At 28.0% G+C, this 16,013-nt stretch overlaps 2 protein-coding genes across 4 annotated transcripts; one reads left to right on the plus strand and one right to left on the minus strand.

Moving 5' to 3' along the window:
- Nucleotides 1-7,724: 7,724 nt before the first annotated feature.
- Nucleotides 7,725-9,577, plus strand: LOC112604232 (evolutionarily conserved signaling intermediate in Toll pathway, mitochondrial). 2 transcript variants are annotated; one of them, XM_025353173.1, is made up of 5 exons: nt 7,880-8,300; nt 8,363-8,803; nt 8,871-9,025; nt 9,085-9,258; nt 9,487-9,577. In XM_025353173.1, the coding sequence occupies exons 1-4, from the start codon at nt 7,880-7,882 to the stop codon at nt 9,238-9,240; spliced, it is 1,173 nt and encodes a 390-aa protein (XP_025208958.1). In that variant the 3' UTR covers nt 9,241-9,258; nt 9,487-9,577. The 2 variants fall into 2 exon arrangements, with proteins under 2 accessions (XP_025208959.1, XP_025208958.1); XM_025353174.1 differs by lacking the exon at nt 9,487-9,577 and having other exon boundaries at nt 7,725-8,300; nt 9,090-9,199.
- Nucleotides 9,421-12,291, minus strand: LOC112604233 (cytosolic Fe-S cluster assembly factor NUBP2 homolog). Of its 2 annotated transcripts, XM_025353176.1 has the most exons (6): nt 12,180-12,291; nt 11,808-11,930; nt 10,843-11,041; nt 10,660-10,771; nt 10,433-10,586; nt 9,421-9,702 (listed from the first exon to the last, which is right to left on the minus strand). In XM_025353176.1, the coding sequence occupies exons 2-6, from the start codon at nt 11,916-11,918 to the stop codon at nt 9,508-9,510; spliced, it is 771 nt and encodes a 256-aa protein (XP_025208961.1). In that variant the 5' UTR covers nt 11,919-11,930; nt 12,180-12,291; the 3' UTR covers nt 9,421-9,507. The 2 variants fall into 2 exon arrangements, with proteins under 2 accessions (XP_025208961.1, XP_025208960.1); XM_025353175.1 differs by lacking the exon at nt 12,180-12,291 and having other exon boundaries at nt 11,808-12,006.
- Nucleotides 12,292-16,013: the final 3,722 nt, after the last annotated feature.

The raw sequence follows: 16,013 nt of genomic DNA on the forward strand, positions 1-16,013 counted from the left end.
GTATACTAAAAATTAAACATACGGTAAAAACTAAAAATATAGGTACACACTCAGTTGTAGCAATCTTGCAATTTATTTAGGTAGACCACAGCTACCTCTTCCTGTATGCACATATATTAAAAGGATGCGTAATCACTAATCTCATTATAAAGTATTTTACCTACTATACAATTATTTTTAAAGAGGTATTATTCGATTTAAGTAGTATAAGTTATAAAAATATGCACATTTATATTTTATATATTTTGTATATTGTGTATTATTTAAATATTTTTAAGGATTTTAAGATTTGTTTAGACATTCAGCGATACGTCCTTTTAGGTTTTAACTATTCTAGCTAGGTATAAATGTATCACCGAATAGTGAATACCAATGGTACGTTTATGCTGTTTACGATTTACGGTTTGCATTTCCCTGGTAAAAGAAAAAGTCCGGATAGAGGCAATGAATATCGTGTAATCGTCTGCTTCATTGATTCGATTATCCGCAGCTGATTATAATTATTATCTTTACCTTTATTGTACTTGAACTATTTAGTATAAATTTACAAATTTACATTTTTAACTACTGATATTTTATATTATGTTTTTTAACATTTTTAATTTATAAAAAAAAATGTTCAATTTTCTAACATTAGTTATTCATGTGAGGGGTAGTATACCCATAATAGTATTAGTATAATACTATAATACTAGCTACTAAGTAAGTATGTTTACTACTTGTTATTAAGTTATTATTTATTATCAATAGTATCTAACCATTGCAGCCAGAGTGGTTAATGATAATTTATGAATATTAAATTACACATTATACCTAAGTATTGCATCGGAACTAATATGATTAAATTACTTAAATTTGATCATGTTCATTTTTTTATCATATACAAGTTGAGAAATTTCTGATTAGAGTTGTTTGGCGTACTTTTAAAACAATAGGTATAATATAGGTATACAGTTAATCGAAGGCAAATTATTATTGTTCTTAAAACAAATTACCTATACTATTTTTAATAAGAAATAATACATTTTTGAAATACCTAGAAAAAAAATTATCTAAAAAGTTTGCTTGACAAATATTTTTTATGTACATAGTACATATTACATAATAATTATAAAATTAAATTTACGAATCATGAAATTAAATTAATCATATGATTTTAAAAGTAACCCTCCTATATAAAAACAACATAATTTTTTATATATTATTATATATATTAAGTATTAACTATAAAAATAGTTTATCGTAAATTCGTAAATAACAGATATACCTAGCCATAATTACAATTACAATTACGATATATTTTAAAGTTTACCCAAATCTATCGATGGACTTTAAATAAAATATCTAATAAGCACGATAAGATTTGTTGTCATGAACTTTTGTAGTTACAAACTACTATATATTATTAATAAGTATATTTATTATAATTGCTATTAAGTTAAAAATGTCTTTAATTCGATTTAAATTATATTTTATTACACCTGCAGTGGCTATATAAAAGGTTTAATATTTGATACTGGTTAAAAATGGCTATCGATAACACTTTGTATGCAGTGTTCAATAATGAGATATCACAATAGTTTGAAGGTAATTCTTCATTTTTTTTTAAGACATATAATAATACTCAATTTCAAATCCTTAAGTTTAGTTAGGCATATATTTTTTATTCTATAGTTCATCTTTTACTAGGAGGTATATTTTTGTCATAAGATTTTTCCCAGCCAATTTGAGTAGTTCTGAATTGATTTTATCCTCTCCTAGAACTTTGAAATATTTAAAATCATTAATAATAAACTCTATTTCTTCCAACACTGCAGACTCAGTCAGTACCATTTTTGCTATTTGATTTGATCAATCACTCTTATTTTATAATAATTTCTTTGGTACTGTTATTTAGCAACTTATCAAAGTGTTTCCGGTATTGTTCGACTATTTCTGCTGGTTTTGTCTGCAAATTACCATTGTCATTTTTTACAATAGGAATATGAAGTTTATCATTTTTCTTTATTATTATGCGTTCTTTGAAGAATTGTTTAGGGCTGTTGTAATCTTTTTCTATTAACATTTTTCTTTTAGTCCACATTTTCTCTGTTCTCGTTATTTTATTAACTAATGCCTATTAGTTAATAAATATTATTTTTATTATATAATTTATATTCCTTTGTAGTTTCTGAGGTAATATTTTGAAATATTTTCTTCCTTACTTAATTTTGTTAACTTGTGGATCTTTGACATTCATAGTTAAGCCAATATTTCTTTTTTATTTGTATCTTTGTTCTTAGATCCTTTGCAGCTAGATTAATTGAATCTTTTATTATTTTCAATTTATTTTCTTAACTATCATCTGCATCGTATTGTTAGTTAATCATTACTCTTTTTATATCAACAAATATTCAACTTCTATAATTATCAATTTCTATCGAGTTTTTGATTTTATCCGTATTCAGGGGTTTTAAATTATTTTTCTTTTTGTTATTCTTCAGTTGCTTATTAATTTTTTACTAATACTAATTACTAAATAGAAGTATCTGTAATCAATTTTTATAAAACTTATAACATTAAAACAAATAGTTAAAAGCCTAGATATTCTAAACCTTAAAGTCCTATTAAACATATTCTATTACTATTATAGTATTATAGGTATTATCTAATAATTCGAATATGCAATTTTTTTTTCGACAGTCAGTTAATAGCAAATTATCATTTTTTACATTGTTTCACAGCTGGCCTCTTCTGATTGGCTGAATTTAAATTACGCGCTATTTTTACTATTTCGTAATAGGTATCGGATACTATTCATAATAATTAGCATGACAAAATAGATGATATGATAATTTATTATCATTATTTTAAAATATAGTAGTAATAATATTGTGATATGGATAAATAATCAAACACTATGTAAAATCTTACATTTTCCAAAAATGCTTATAATGATATTTTTTAGACTAGTTGCGCTTATGCTACTTACTCTAAAATAAGATATTTTTAATTATTTCTGTTTGGTAACAGTATTGAATTTATTTTTTAAAAGATAAATGTAAAATTATTTATAGTAATTAAGTAGGTAGTAAGAAAATGGATTCATAAGCTCATGTAAATGCAAAATACATTAAGAGAACGCTATATCCGTATGCGGTGTTTGTGTTTCTGTCTTATAAACGTATAAAATAGCAAATTATTCCATCTGAATAATCTATTTAACGCTGTCATATTTAATATTACAGTGAATATACCTATTATTACTTTTAAATTTGATAGATAATAGGTATTAATATGCATTAATTAAATACTGATTAATTTATTTTTTATTTACACGAACTAATGAATCTATACTCTCACTAAGTATCTAATTTCTATAAATAATTTTACATTCATCTTTTAATAAAATAAATTCAATATTACTACCAAACACAAATAATTAAAAATATCTTATTTCTTATTTTAATGTAAGTAGCATAACGCAACTATATAGTCTAAAAATATTTTATATTTAAATATTTTTAGAAAGTATTAGTTCTTACACAGTGTTTGATGAATAATAATATACTTATATTAATATTATAATATTATTATTTATTACGTTTATGTCATCATAACATCTATTTTGTCATGTTAATTATTATGATCAGTAAAATGAGATAGGAAAAATAGCGCGCAATTTAAATTTGGCTAATCAGGAGAGCCTAGTTGTGAAACAATGTTAGAATGGTATTATGGTAATATACCACCCGGCGTGCTGGCGCTTTTTGAAATAGCAGATTACTGTTTCCCCGCTTTCTCCGGCATAATAGTCACGTGTATGTATGTATGTTTGTTAGTTATATGGTTAGGTAGATACATTTTTTTGTAATCGTTTATTTTTAAAATATTACGCTATTAATATATCGTAATATATTAATATAGGATATGTGGTTAAGTTTTCAAACATCGAAGGACATCGAAAAGTACCTATAGTTATTATAATTTTTATATTACATGTGAATTTATTCAAACGATGTTTGTAAATATAACCACAAAAGACGAATTTTCAATGACGTGAGTATGTGACATAAATACGAAATTGTTAGTGCTGAAGAGTATTGACAAAATAATATGCAGACCACATACGTAATGTATTTTATGCCTGTACAAAGAAATATGTTACATGTTCATAATAAAAAAATTATTTTAAATACGTGAAAATATGACGTGTTAAGGTAATAATAAAGTAATAAAATAATAACTTATTATATTTAAATACAACATATATTTGTAATAGTTATTCAGTTATTGACTATTGAGTGTATAACTCAGTAGGTTAGTAGATATAAGTTAAAACTATGTTGGAAGTAGGTACACCTACTTAGTATTTATTAAATAAATGTATATTCGATGATAATATACTAATATAAGTATTATAATTTGTTTTAAAGTAAAAGATATTTAACCTGTCAAGTAATACATAATTTAAGTAACGTATTATGTGTTTAATTAGTTATTAATTTATGACGATTGTAAAACTAATTCAATGACGAGAGGGTAAAACTACTGATCTCTAAGTAAATACATACCCCTTCGTCCCAAACTAAATCTTTAATATGCTACTGATAATATTGAATTGAGTTCCACAAATGCTTTTGGGTTATCGAAGTTGAGTCCGACTAATATAGTTAGGTTATTCGAGTTGAGTTCCTTCAGCCTATTAGCGTTAGTCGTTAGTAGTCTCCCAAAAAAAATTTTCTAAAATAATATTACCAAAAGATAATTTAAAAAAACACTTAAACAAGTTTTTATAACATGTCCACAGTTGAACCTCACCAATGTAACATTTTATGTAATCGAAACTTAAAACTTTTAATAATTCTTATTGTTTTTAGTTTTTCACTAAACATACACTCCATTTTTTCACTCGTAATAATTTGATAATTAAATAAGTATTAATTAATTGTGTGTTTACGAAGTTTTTGGCACAACTGGTTGATTTTGAACGAGTATTTATACCACCGAACCGTTGACGAATATCCATTATAATTATTGCATATCCGATATAATATGATAGGCATGACTGTATTAAACTAAAAACGTACCCTTCCCTTTTCGGCCGATTCACTTTTCAACCAAATTTAAAAAAACACTGATTCCCTTTTCGACCAAAACAAAATTTTATATAATATATGTAAAAAAATAAAATAATTGGTACATAATTTTTGCAAAATTAGAGCATATAATTTTTAAAATGATTAAAAGTATAAAATGCATAAAATATAGAAAATTATTTAAAATATAAGAATACCTATATATTAACATTATTTTTATGTTAATGTCACAGTATGTGTTATGTATAATATTATAAAAAAAATAAAATTTAAGCCACATAAGTAGGTTTGTGACATATTAACATAAAAATGATGTTAATTTATAGATATTCTTAAATTTTATATCATTTTTCACATTTTATGCAACTCATACTTTCAATCATTTTAAAAATTATATAATTATACAATTGCCCTAATTTTACAAAAAATTATATACCAATTATTTTATTTTTTTACACACATTACATACAATTTTGTTTTGGTCGAAAAGGGAATCGATCTATTTTAAATTTGGTCGAAAAGTGAATCGGCCGAAAAGGGAAGGGTACGTTATTGGTCGAAAAGAGTTTTGCCTATATAAGGTAGTTATGACATTTAATCTATACGAATTCAATTCAAACACATAAAAGTAGCATGGACTCAATTCGATATCACCGACTGATACAACTAGACTAGATAGATGGTATGTATAGTATTTACTGCTACCTAGGTTTTAAGTATAATATGTAAGAATACTTTTGCCATAATAAATTTAGGAATCGGTATATATAATATTATATTTAAATAGACGCTTATGTGTGCTATGAGTTGATTCCAATTATTTAAATAATTCTCAGAATTTCAGGTACTTGGTTTATCTTTATCGTCTATAGTTATAGAAGTAATACATACGAATTGATTTCAATGAATTTTCATTTTATTAATAAATAAAAAATTAATTTTTTTAAATAAAGTAAAAAAAAATATTGTACTAGAATTAAAACGACAACAGTTTCACAGGTTATAACCCGTTTGTATTAACAATTGTACATGAATATAAAAAATAAGCTACCACATGCATGGATATATCTACGTATTAATAACTATTAATTATTATTTATTAGTCATCAGTAATAACTAATAAGTGATAATAATCAAATAAATGTTTAAGTAATATTAGCAATATTCTAACCCGATATAAAATAATTCAAAGTAAATTAAAATAAATAACACAAGAAAAAATAAAGTGATATCTACTTACATAGGTATGACGCTACATATTATATAACATATAGATTTACAACTTACAGAAACTTGAAATTTGGCAGCCATTCGATATTTTTCATTTATTTTATTCTCCAATTAACTTTTTTTATTCTGGTATTTTCTTAACTTAAAGTAAGGTTCTTGATGTTGTATGTGTCTTACATTGTATCTCTTTTTTAATAAATAAAAATATAATTGTGTGGGTGGAATAAAATGTTGAATTCAGTTTTCTGTCAAACAATTCGTAAAAATATATAGTTATTTTGAATGCTACTATTTTTTTGGTGGTAAATCAATCTTCGGATTTTAATAATATACTACCTATTTGTACATAATATATAAGTATAGAAACCGATTTTGTATTTTTGATAAATACCTGTATTTATATGTCAGGTATTTATCGTATATGTAGCTATGCATTATAGACATTATTATTTATTTTAAATTTTTACTTTCTTATCTATAAAAGCACACAACATATTGCTATAAAATACCACATGCTTACTTAGGTAGATCCATTTTATTATTATTGTAATTAATACAACTATATTTGTGATTGTAAACTTGTATTATCCATATCGTTCAACAATGTTTGATGTCTAAATAATAATTAGAAATTTTTTTTATTTACTTAAATCATTTAATTGATAAACACACAATTACACAAATATATAAATTATACAAAAGGCATAGGCACATGTATTACCTATCTATTAATTTAAGTAATTTTATGTTACCTATACTGGTTATATTTGGTATTTAATATTTATTATGTTTATAAGAATATATAATTATAAAAACACACATTAATTTGTAAAAATATATTTCTGCTAAGTTGCACAATAACTCTACAGTCTACATCCAACTATTCCAGTAAGTACCTACTATGTAGGATCGAATTTAGAATTTTTGGGCCCCTAGATTTAATACCTACATTTTTCTTACTTATCTATCCCTTCCAATTGTCTTCATGATGTAGAATAAAACATTTAAAAAAATTACACCTTTACATTGATTATTTACAAATAAATAAATGGTTTTATTTCTATTACATTACAGTCGTAATATATTAAAATAGTAGTAATAACTTTTGAAACCTACCTATCAGAAAAAAAAAATCTTGGTAATTTTGTGAACTCTCAAAAACTAAGATTCGGGGAATTTGTATTAAATGCCCCCGTAAAATTTAGTCATGTAGTATTAGCATTAAAAACTTCTTCGTAATCTCGATAAATTATAGGTAAAATATCTACTACACTCAACAATTTAAACGAAGTAATGATTCTAGGTATGTTATTAGGAATTACATTAAGAAAATCGGTTGGTACACAATTTGATTTCAACATTATTAGTTCTTACCTAACCTGTACGAGATAAACTGGTATAAATGATAATATGAAATATGAATGATAATTGATAACCGGCAATGAAAAATAGAAAAACTGTCGCAACACTGGAAACTAAAAATTGTTGTTTTCTATATAAAAAACTCATCAAACATTTCGTTATGCTAATAACATTATAAATTATACTTCAAGAATAACGTTGATAAGACAATGAACAATGTACTAAGGATATGCAGAGGCTTTGTTTTATTGGGTAATCGAAAGTCTGTCAAGTCTGTTCAACGAGGGTTTCATTCAACAGAACCATGTTTTGAAAAACCTCCTAAGGTTGACGTGGTAAGCGTAGATAGTTTCAATAATGTTCAGGAGAAGAATAAGAAGACGTTTTTGGATATGTTAAGGGTGTATCAGATGGAAAAATATCGATCTGGTCATGTAGAGTTTATAAATACAGCAATTAAACATCTAGATGAATTTGGAGTTAACGAAGATCTAGAAACTTACAAGAAACTCATCCAAGTGTTACCAGCGGGAAAATTTGTCCCCCAAAACTATATACAGTCAGAGTTTATGCACTACCCAAAACACCAGCAGTGTATCATTGACTTATTACAAAAAATGGAGGATAATGGTAAAATTATAAATTTTAAGATGGACGTTTAATATATTTGAGTTTTTGATATACTTTTTTAGGAGTAATTCCTGATTGGGAAGTAGAAGACTTGCTTGTAAAACGGTTTGGTACTCGTGGATTTCCTGTACGACGTTATTGGCGTATGATGTACTGGATGCCTAAATTTAATAATCTATCCCCTTGGCCTATACCTAAGCCTGCCCCTAATGATCCTTATGAACTAGCATTATTAGCTATCAAAAGGATTTGTAGTATAGATATTGAATCTGAAGTTAAAGTGTATAAAACTAAGCAATTAGAAGAAAGCATAGAAGATACATGGATAGTAAGTGGTCAAAGTCCAGATCAAAAGAAATTAATTGCTAATCACCCAGAAAATATCCCTATATACATTGAAGGAGGATTTAGAATATGGCTTCGAAAACAGAGTATTATATATTTTATTTTGAGAACAGAGCCTCCTCCAGCAATAGAAAACAAAGAACAAGAAGATGAAGATGGTAACATAATACATAAATAGTTTTTTTTTTTTAGAACTCATAATAATAATTTGTTATTTTATTTTAGATATAAGTAATTTTCGTATACCTTATTTTGATAAACCTATTCCAAAAAAATCTGACAAAATTGCTAAAAAAAAAACTGTACATGAACAAGAAGATGGTACAATACTTGCAGTTGCTGCTACTGGTACATCCAGTAAAAACTCTTTATTATCTTGGGTATTTAATTTTAATAAAATCTAATTATTTATATTTTACATTTTTATTTAATATTAAAGATTAGGTTTTTGGAAAATGACGGGAACCCAAGACTAACTCAAATACCAATTTTATTTACAAGTAAATCACCACTTGGAAATGTGGAACCATTAGTTGAACTTGATGAATCTAAGAAAGAAGTTGAACAGTCAAAACAAAAAATTCCCATAGAGTAAAAAGTTAATTTATATCAAGTAAGAATATTACAATTTAATAAAATATATGTAATAAATATCTAGAATTTTTAATTGTTTACCTTTATCAATATATTTACTATTTTTGTATGCGTATGTATTTGTATAGCATGAATTATGATATAATATCTTAATTGATGTTGTATAAGTATGTTAAAAATTCTTTAGTAACAGCAATTAATATATTATATTAATACAATAAACATTGAAACTAAATTTGTATTTTAGTATAAAAATTCTTCAGGATGATCAGTTTGGATTAATTACACGGTCAACAATTGAGTTATAAGATATTGCCATTTGTGATTCAGGATGAGTTAAACCGACATATTTTGATGTTTCGGAAGATACTCTTGGATCTATTGGTACAGTTCCTAAAAAAGGAACTTGGAAATGTTCTGCTAAAGATTTTCCTCCATTGGATGAAAATAAATTTGTACACTCCTATAAAATAAAATAATAATTATAATCATTTAAATTTTTAAATTAATCCTATAAATTAAAATCAATAGATTATAAACATTATTCAAATGTCAACAAATATTTTATATGAATGACAATTATGAGCCATTAAATTAATATTTTATCAAATCAGAATCAGTAATAATTTAACATATTCAAGATATAACTTAATTCATATTTAAATAATTCAATATTGTTATGTTGTATTTATAAAGATAATATAATTAAATTAATTTAAAATTTTAATTTTAATGTATTTATAGTGATGTTTTATTTAAAATCAAATACTAATTTACAGTTTCTTTTAAGAAACTTATAAATGAATAAATTCAGCATATTAAATTAATTAATTGTATATTACTAGAAGTAATTTTAAAATAAACAAGTCTGGTATTTTGACTAGTAAAAGGTATCAATTATGTTAAAAAGTTAAGTTGGTTTTTTTTAACATATACTTTATTTATAATATAACATATTATATTATATATCAAACATTTAGTAACAAGATTATAAATTGGTAAATTTAAAATTATAAAGTTTTTTACATGATTCACATTTAGTGACAGAAAAAGGGAATAATAATATAAATAATTCCAAGTGGAAAACAAAAAATATTATGTTACCATACTTTGTTATACATTTTAATTATTACCAAAAATTGTCATGGAATAAAGTATATTGAAAGTAATATTTGAGCAGATTATTAACTCACAGCACAATTAGGACAAACGTAACCACTCATGTTCTCAACTATTCCTAATATTGGAATACAAGTTTTGCGACAAAATGACAACTCTTTTCTAACATCATCCAAAGCAATTTGCTGTGGAGTTGTCACGAGTATTGCTCCATCACAAGGAGCTTCTCTAAAATTAAGACATCAATTAAGAGAGTTCTCAAATCTAAAGTCAATAATAAATACATTATAGAATTGTATACTTAATATTCTCCATAACTGTTATATGTTCGTCAGATGTGCCTGGTGGTGTATCAATAATTAAATAATCAACGTCTTCCCAGAAAACATCAGAAAGTAATTGTTTTATGAATGCTATTCACAAAAAATGCATACATGAGTTTATACATGCATAAAGATAGCAATGATTATTTTAGATAACAAACCAGTCTTTTTTGGTCCTCTCCACACTACACTATCATTTCTGGATTTGGTCAAGAATCCAATTGAAAGAACGCCTAAAGATTTTGACTCGTCTGTATAAACTGGAACCCAACCAGCTTCACATTGATGAACCTCTTGGTTTTCTAGTTTTAATAAATATGGTATTGATGGACCACACAAATCTACATCCAATATGCCAACCTAAATAATTAATATTGCAGTTAAAAAAAAAAAAAAAAAATTAGCTGAATTTCTATTTTTTGCAATATTTTTTTTCATATGTTTAGTACTTAAGAGGACGTCGCACTTGCATGTGTTGTCTCTGACTAATACACATATGACACGGTAAATTTTCGTTCATCAGTTTCAATAGAGTGCTTTTAGTTTTGATATTACAGTAAATTGATTTATTATTAAACTTTTAGATAAATACATTACCTGTGTTCTCTTGTTGGTTTTTATGATATTTTTATTTTTAAGTATATTATGCGGATTTTCAAACGTTTATATTTGTTGTATTCATAACTCACTTAAAAATTAAAATATCGTAAAAAATTAACGAGAGTACATAAATAATGTTCTTACCTAAAAGTTTGATAATAGGTCAATTCACTCTAATATCAAAACTATAAGCACACTATTAAAACTGGTGAATATAAATTTATTATGTTGTATGTGTAGTAAGATGGAGACATCATATGCAGGTGCGATGTCCTCTTAATGTTCTGTGTTCCACAATTATAACAGAAATAGGATATATTAAAAATGTTTTTTGTCACCAACATGAACACTATTAAGCTATAATTCAACAGCTAATAGCTAAATTCTTTCTTCAATTGATCTATTGTAAATTTTTTTAAAAATAATTGGGAGTTTAATACTTGTAATTCATGCTTTAAGTAGCACTACCAATCTACTACTAATTAAAATAGATGAAAAATAATAATAATGTTAATAATGATCTTACTCGAAATCCTTTAGTTACTAATCCAAGTGCTAACTGGGTGCTCACAGTTGATTTACCAACTCCTCCTTTTCCAGACATTACTAAAATAATATGTTTCACATTTGATGACATCCTATCAACTATCTATGTAAACAATAATTAGCATAAAATTAAATTTTTATACGTTTATTTGGAAACAATAAATAAACAAATCGTATAATGTAACTTTAAATACTGGATATGATTAATTTTAAGTTTAAAAATAGTTAAAACTTGTCCTATATATCTGAAAATAATTATAATTTATAAAGTATAAAAGACTTCAAATAGTTTGAGTGATAGTAAGTAATAATAATATAATGTAAAATATAAATAATGTAATATACTTAATACATTTAACTTTGGCAGATAAAATGGGTACTGGCGAACAATTTCTTATCAATTCCTTGTTCCCCCGGCGGCCCGGTTCATGACATTGATACACAGTCATATATCTGTATATATCTGTGGTCATTACTCATTGATAAAATATGAAATGATATAAGTTATAACAGTGAATTGATTAATCCTTCTTCTTTTGTTCCATATTAGTTATTATTATCTTGACATCAGAGATCACACATAAATAATTTATTAAAACACGTTCACTGCGTCAAAACTCAAAAGTAAAAAAATTAATCGTGATTCGTGGTATGTTTGAGGCGTTACAAATGCATTTATATATTTCGCCATGAGCGGCAACCTTTTTACTTATTTTGTCCATTGAAGTATATTATTATAAATACTGATTTATTCAAATTGTTTTTTTTTCAAAAGATTCGAAGAGCCCGGGAATAGGTACCTGTTTTGATTGGTGTCAGATATCACAGACAGATACAATTCTGACAGATATTATTTTTAATGATTTCTCTAAAGGGCCTAAATTTAAACGGAAAGTACGTCATTTTTTTGAGTGCTTTAGAATAATACAATCCAAGAACATAATTCGATGGTTATTTTATTATTTGTAGTGCATTTTTTTGATAATTTATGAGATCAGTCAATAGGACCATTATTAATCTAGATCTTAGTTAGCAATTAGGAACAAAAATAACTTTTATATCAATATGTTTACTATATTTTCCTTTACTTAAAATCTTAAAATACAACAAAATTTAAATTAAGTACCTAGTACGTTTGTTTTCAACTTGTATTGAATTTAAAACTTTATTATTTATTAATTAATGACAGTAGGAAGTCGCAGCAAACGTGTAAATAATTAATTTTTAAATTTGTATCTAAAATATTTATTTATACGTTTAAATTTTGAATTGTGGTTATACTATCACCTTTTAATAATAAAAGTCTGTATTTCTGTAATAGAGTTGGAAATAGTCTTCTTCTTATAATATAAAACCAAAACGAGCTTCCTGGGTTTTTTCGCCAGAGTGCTCTGGTTTAGTGTACTGGCCAATCGGAAAATTCGATTTTTTCCTATCGTCTTTCTAATCTGATATCTCGCGCGCGCCCGTTATCGTTATCGTTATCTCCCGCCGCCGTCGTTTTTGTTTGTTTTTCTTATACGGTTTTTTCCGCTTTTCCGGTCTTTGGCGACCTTTTTCCGTCGCGTTCTCGACGCTACGGCCGAGAGCGGGTTTTTTTCGTCCCGTCCGCCCGCGATTTTCGTTCGGATTCGGTCCTCGGCCGCGTCCGTCGCGGAGACGGACGTCGCCCGTTTTTCTCTCCGCCCGAATCGGTTTCGTCTTTTTCGCGTCCGCGCGTTTTCCGATCGCGCGGAACGCGTCTCTCGCGAGCCCCGCGTCCCCGAATTCCGTTCGCGGCCGTCGCCGACGCCTCCGGAAAACGCGTACTCGCGACGCGTTCACCGGTCGGTTATCGTATCGTCGCGCGTGTACTACTGTTTTTTTTTACGATACGATAAATCGTTTATCCCTGTCGAATACGCGTTTTTTTGTTTTCGGTGTCTCCGCCCTCGGACGCCTCCGCGACCTCATCGTCTCGATAGCGTATAAAATACGATCATGTGTATAAAAAAGAAACGTGCGCACCGTCCATGACGTACGTCAGATACGACCAAATCCTTATGTGTATTATACAAAAACATCGCAAAATCGTTGCTCTCCGGTCGTTGTAATGCCTTTGATCGCGTACGTTTGGGGCGATATCGAGATGTGTGTATGTGATAATAAACTCGGTACGTCTTTAAGACGTACACGATTAAATAATGTAATGAATACGTCGGAAACACTCTAAACGACGATAAACGTGCGATTTACGGTTTCGCGACACGCGGATCGTAAAAATCGTATCGCTTAAACGACGTATACTATGGTATTCGTCGCATCTCCAAAACGGTTTAAGTGCTCGAGATTCGGTCGTGGTTCACAACTCAAACTGTAGTCGATAGGTGTTAGGATAGGTTCCCCGACGTTAGGTAGGCAGGTTCGAACCCCCCCCCGTTCCGGCGATAATCGGGCGGCTCCATAAGAAACCGTGTATAACGAATTTTTTGCATTTTTTTTTTCATTTAATTCGATCGTTATTAATTGCCGTTTTCGTTTTGATATCCAATCTCACACTACTACTCATAACATATTTTTCAAATTTTAAGAATGATTTTTGATCACACGCGTTTAATTTTATATTGCTCGATTGATGATGTCAAAATATATTATATTACAATATACTTTACACGGACATTAAATCACACAATAGTATTCGAATAAACCGATTATAGTTATTGCTATATAACAGTCTGCACGATTCAAATGTACATATGTGATATGCAATTTATATTATAGCCCGAGAACGTTCTATTGATGACGATACAGTTGTTTCACTCAGTTTTGACGGTGAATTCACTATTTTATATGTTTAGCCTTTCAGTTGCTTACATTTGAAAGATACGGGGGAAAAACAGTAGCAAATTTTTTTTCTTTTGATTTTTAAATATTTTGTCATCACAGAAAGCGCATAATATTTCTTTTCGATATCTAACCATCTATAAAATATGAAAAAAAAATATTAATTATGTATAGTTTTTTTGATTTTCAACTCGCTAACGTTTGACATGCATTTTCCATAATAAGTTTAACATCTCTCCTTTACGCCCACATCGTCCGCGATCCGACGCAGTCGGATCGCCTACCTGGGAGGTTCAAACGCGTTTAATTGGATTTTCAGTGGTGATCGCTTGAAAAATCGAGCGCTCGATTCGACTTAAACTTTTTTGCGTACTAAACAGCACAACGCCTTCGACGTCAGGCGGATTGCCCTGTCAGGTATCGATATTCGCTGGGCGATGACTGATACCTAGACACTCCATTGCCGTTTTCGTAACGAGCTACGGGACGAGGTTTTCCGACGTTAGGTAGGCAGGTTCGAAACACGTTCTGGCGAAATCCGTGCTGTACGATAACTGACCAAGTATTCGGATTTTTTGCATTTTTTTTTTTAAATTTTGTGTTAATTAATTGTAATTTCTGTTATCAAAAAAATTATGAAATATTTATAGTTTTTTTATCTTCGACTCACTATTTACCACGACTCGCTAACGTTTGACATGTATTTTCATTAATACGTTTAAAATCTCCACTTTGCGCTCACATCGTCCGCGATCCGACGCAGTTTAATTGGATTTTCAGTGGTGATCGCTTGAAAAATCGAGCGCTCGATTCGACTTAAACTTTTTTGCGTACTAAACGGCACAACGCCTTCGACGTCAGGAGGTATGACAATCCACCGCAGGCGGATTGCCCTGTCAGTAATCGGTATTCACTGGACGATGACTGATAACTAGACACTTAATTACTTTTTCGGAATGTATTTATTTATTTTCCATGCACAAAAGCACAGGGCAAGCTACGGGACAAGGTGTATTACACCTGTAAATTTAATGAAATAACCCACCACTAAACGTTCGAATTGGACTTTTATATACTTTTATTATATTATAAGATTATTTTTTACGCGTTTAAAACGACACCGCCAAAGTGTAAAACCACCAAATCAGAGGTACCAACGTCTCAAACATCGTTATCAATGATTTCGCCTACTATACTTTTCTAACTACGGTATTCTTAAGTCCTGTCTCCGACCTAGGAAATTCACTTCAAACGATTTTCAGCTACCTAGGATATTCACATATAGCGAGTTTTACCGACCTAGGGTATTCACTTACAGCGAGTTTCACCGACCTAGGGTATTCACTTACAGCGAGTTTCACCG

This window comes from Melanaphis sacchari, unplaced genomic scaffold, assembly GCF_002803265.2.
Source record: "Melanaphis sacchari strain LSU unplaced genomic scaffold, SCAv2.0 Contig11_pilon_pilon, whole genome shotgun sequence".
Lineage (NCBI taxonomy): Eukaryota > Metazoa > Arthropoda > Insecta > Hemiptera > Aphididae > Melanaphis > Melanaphis sacchari.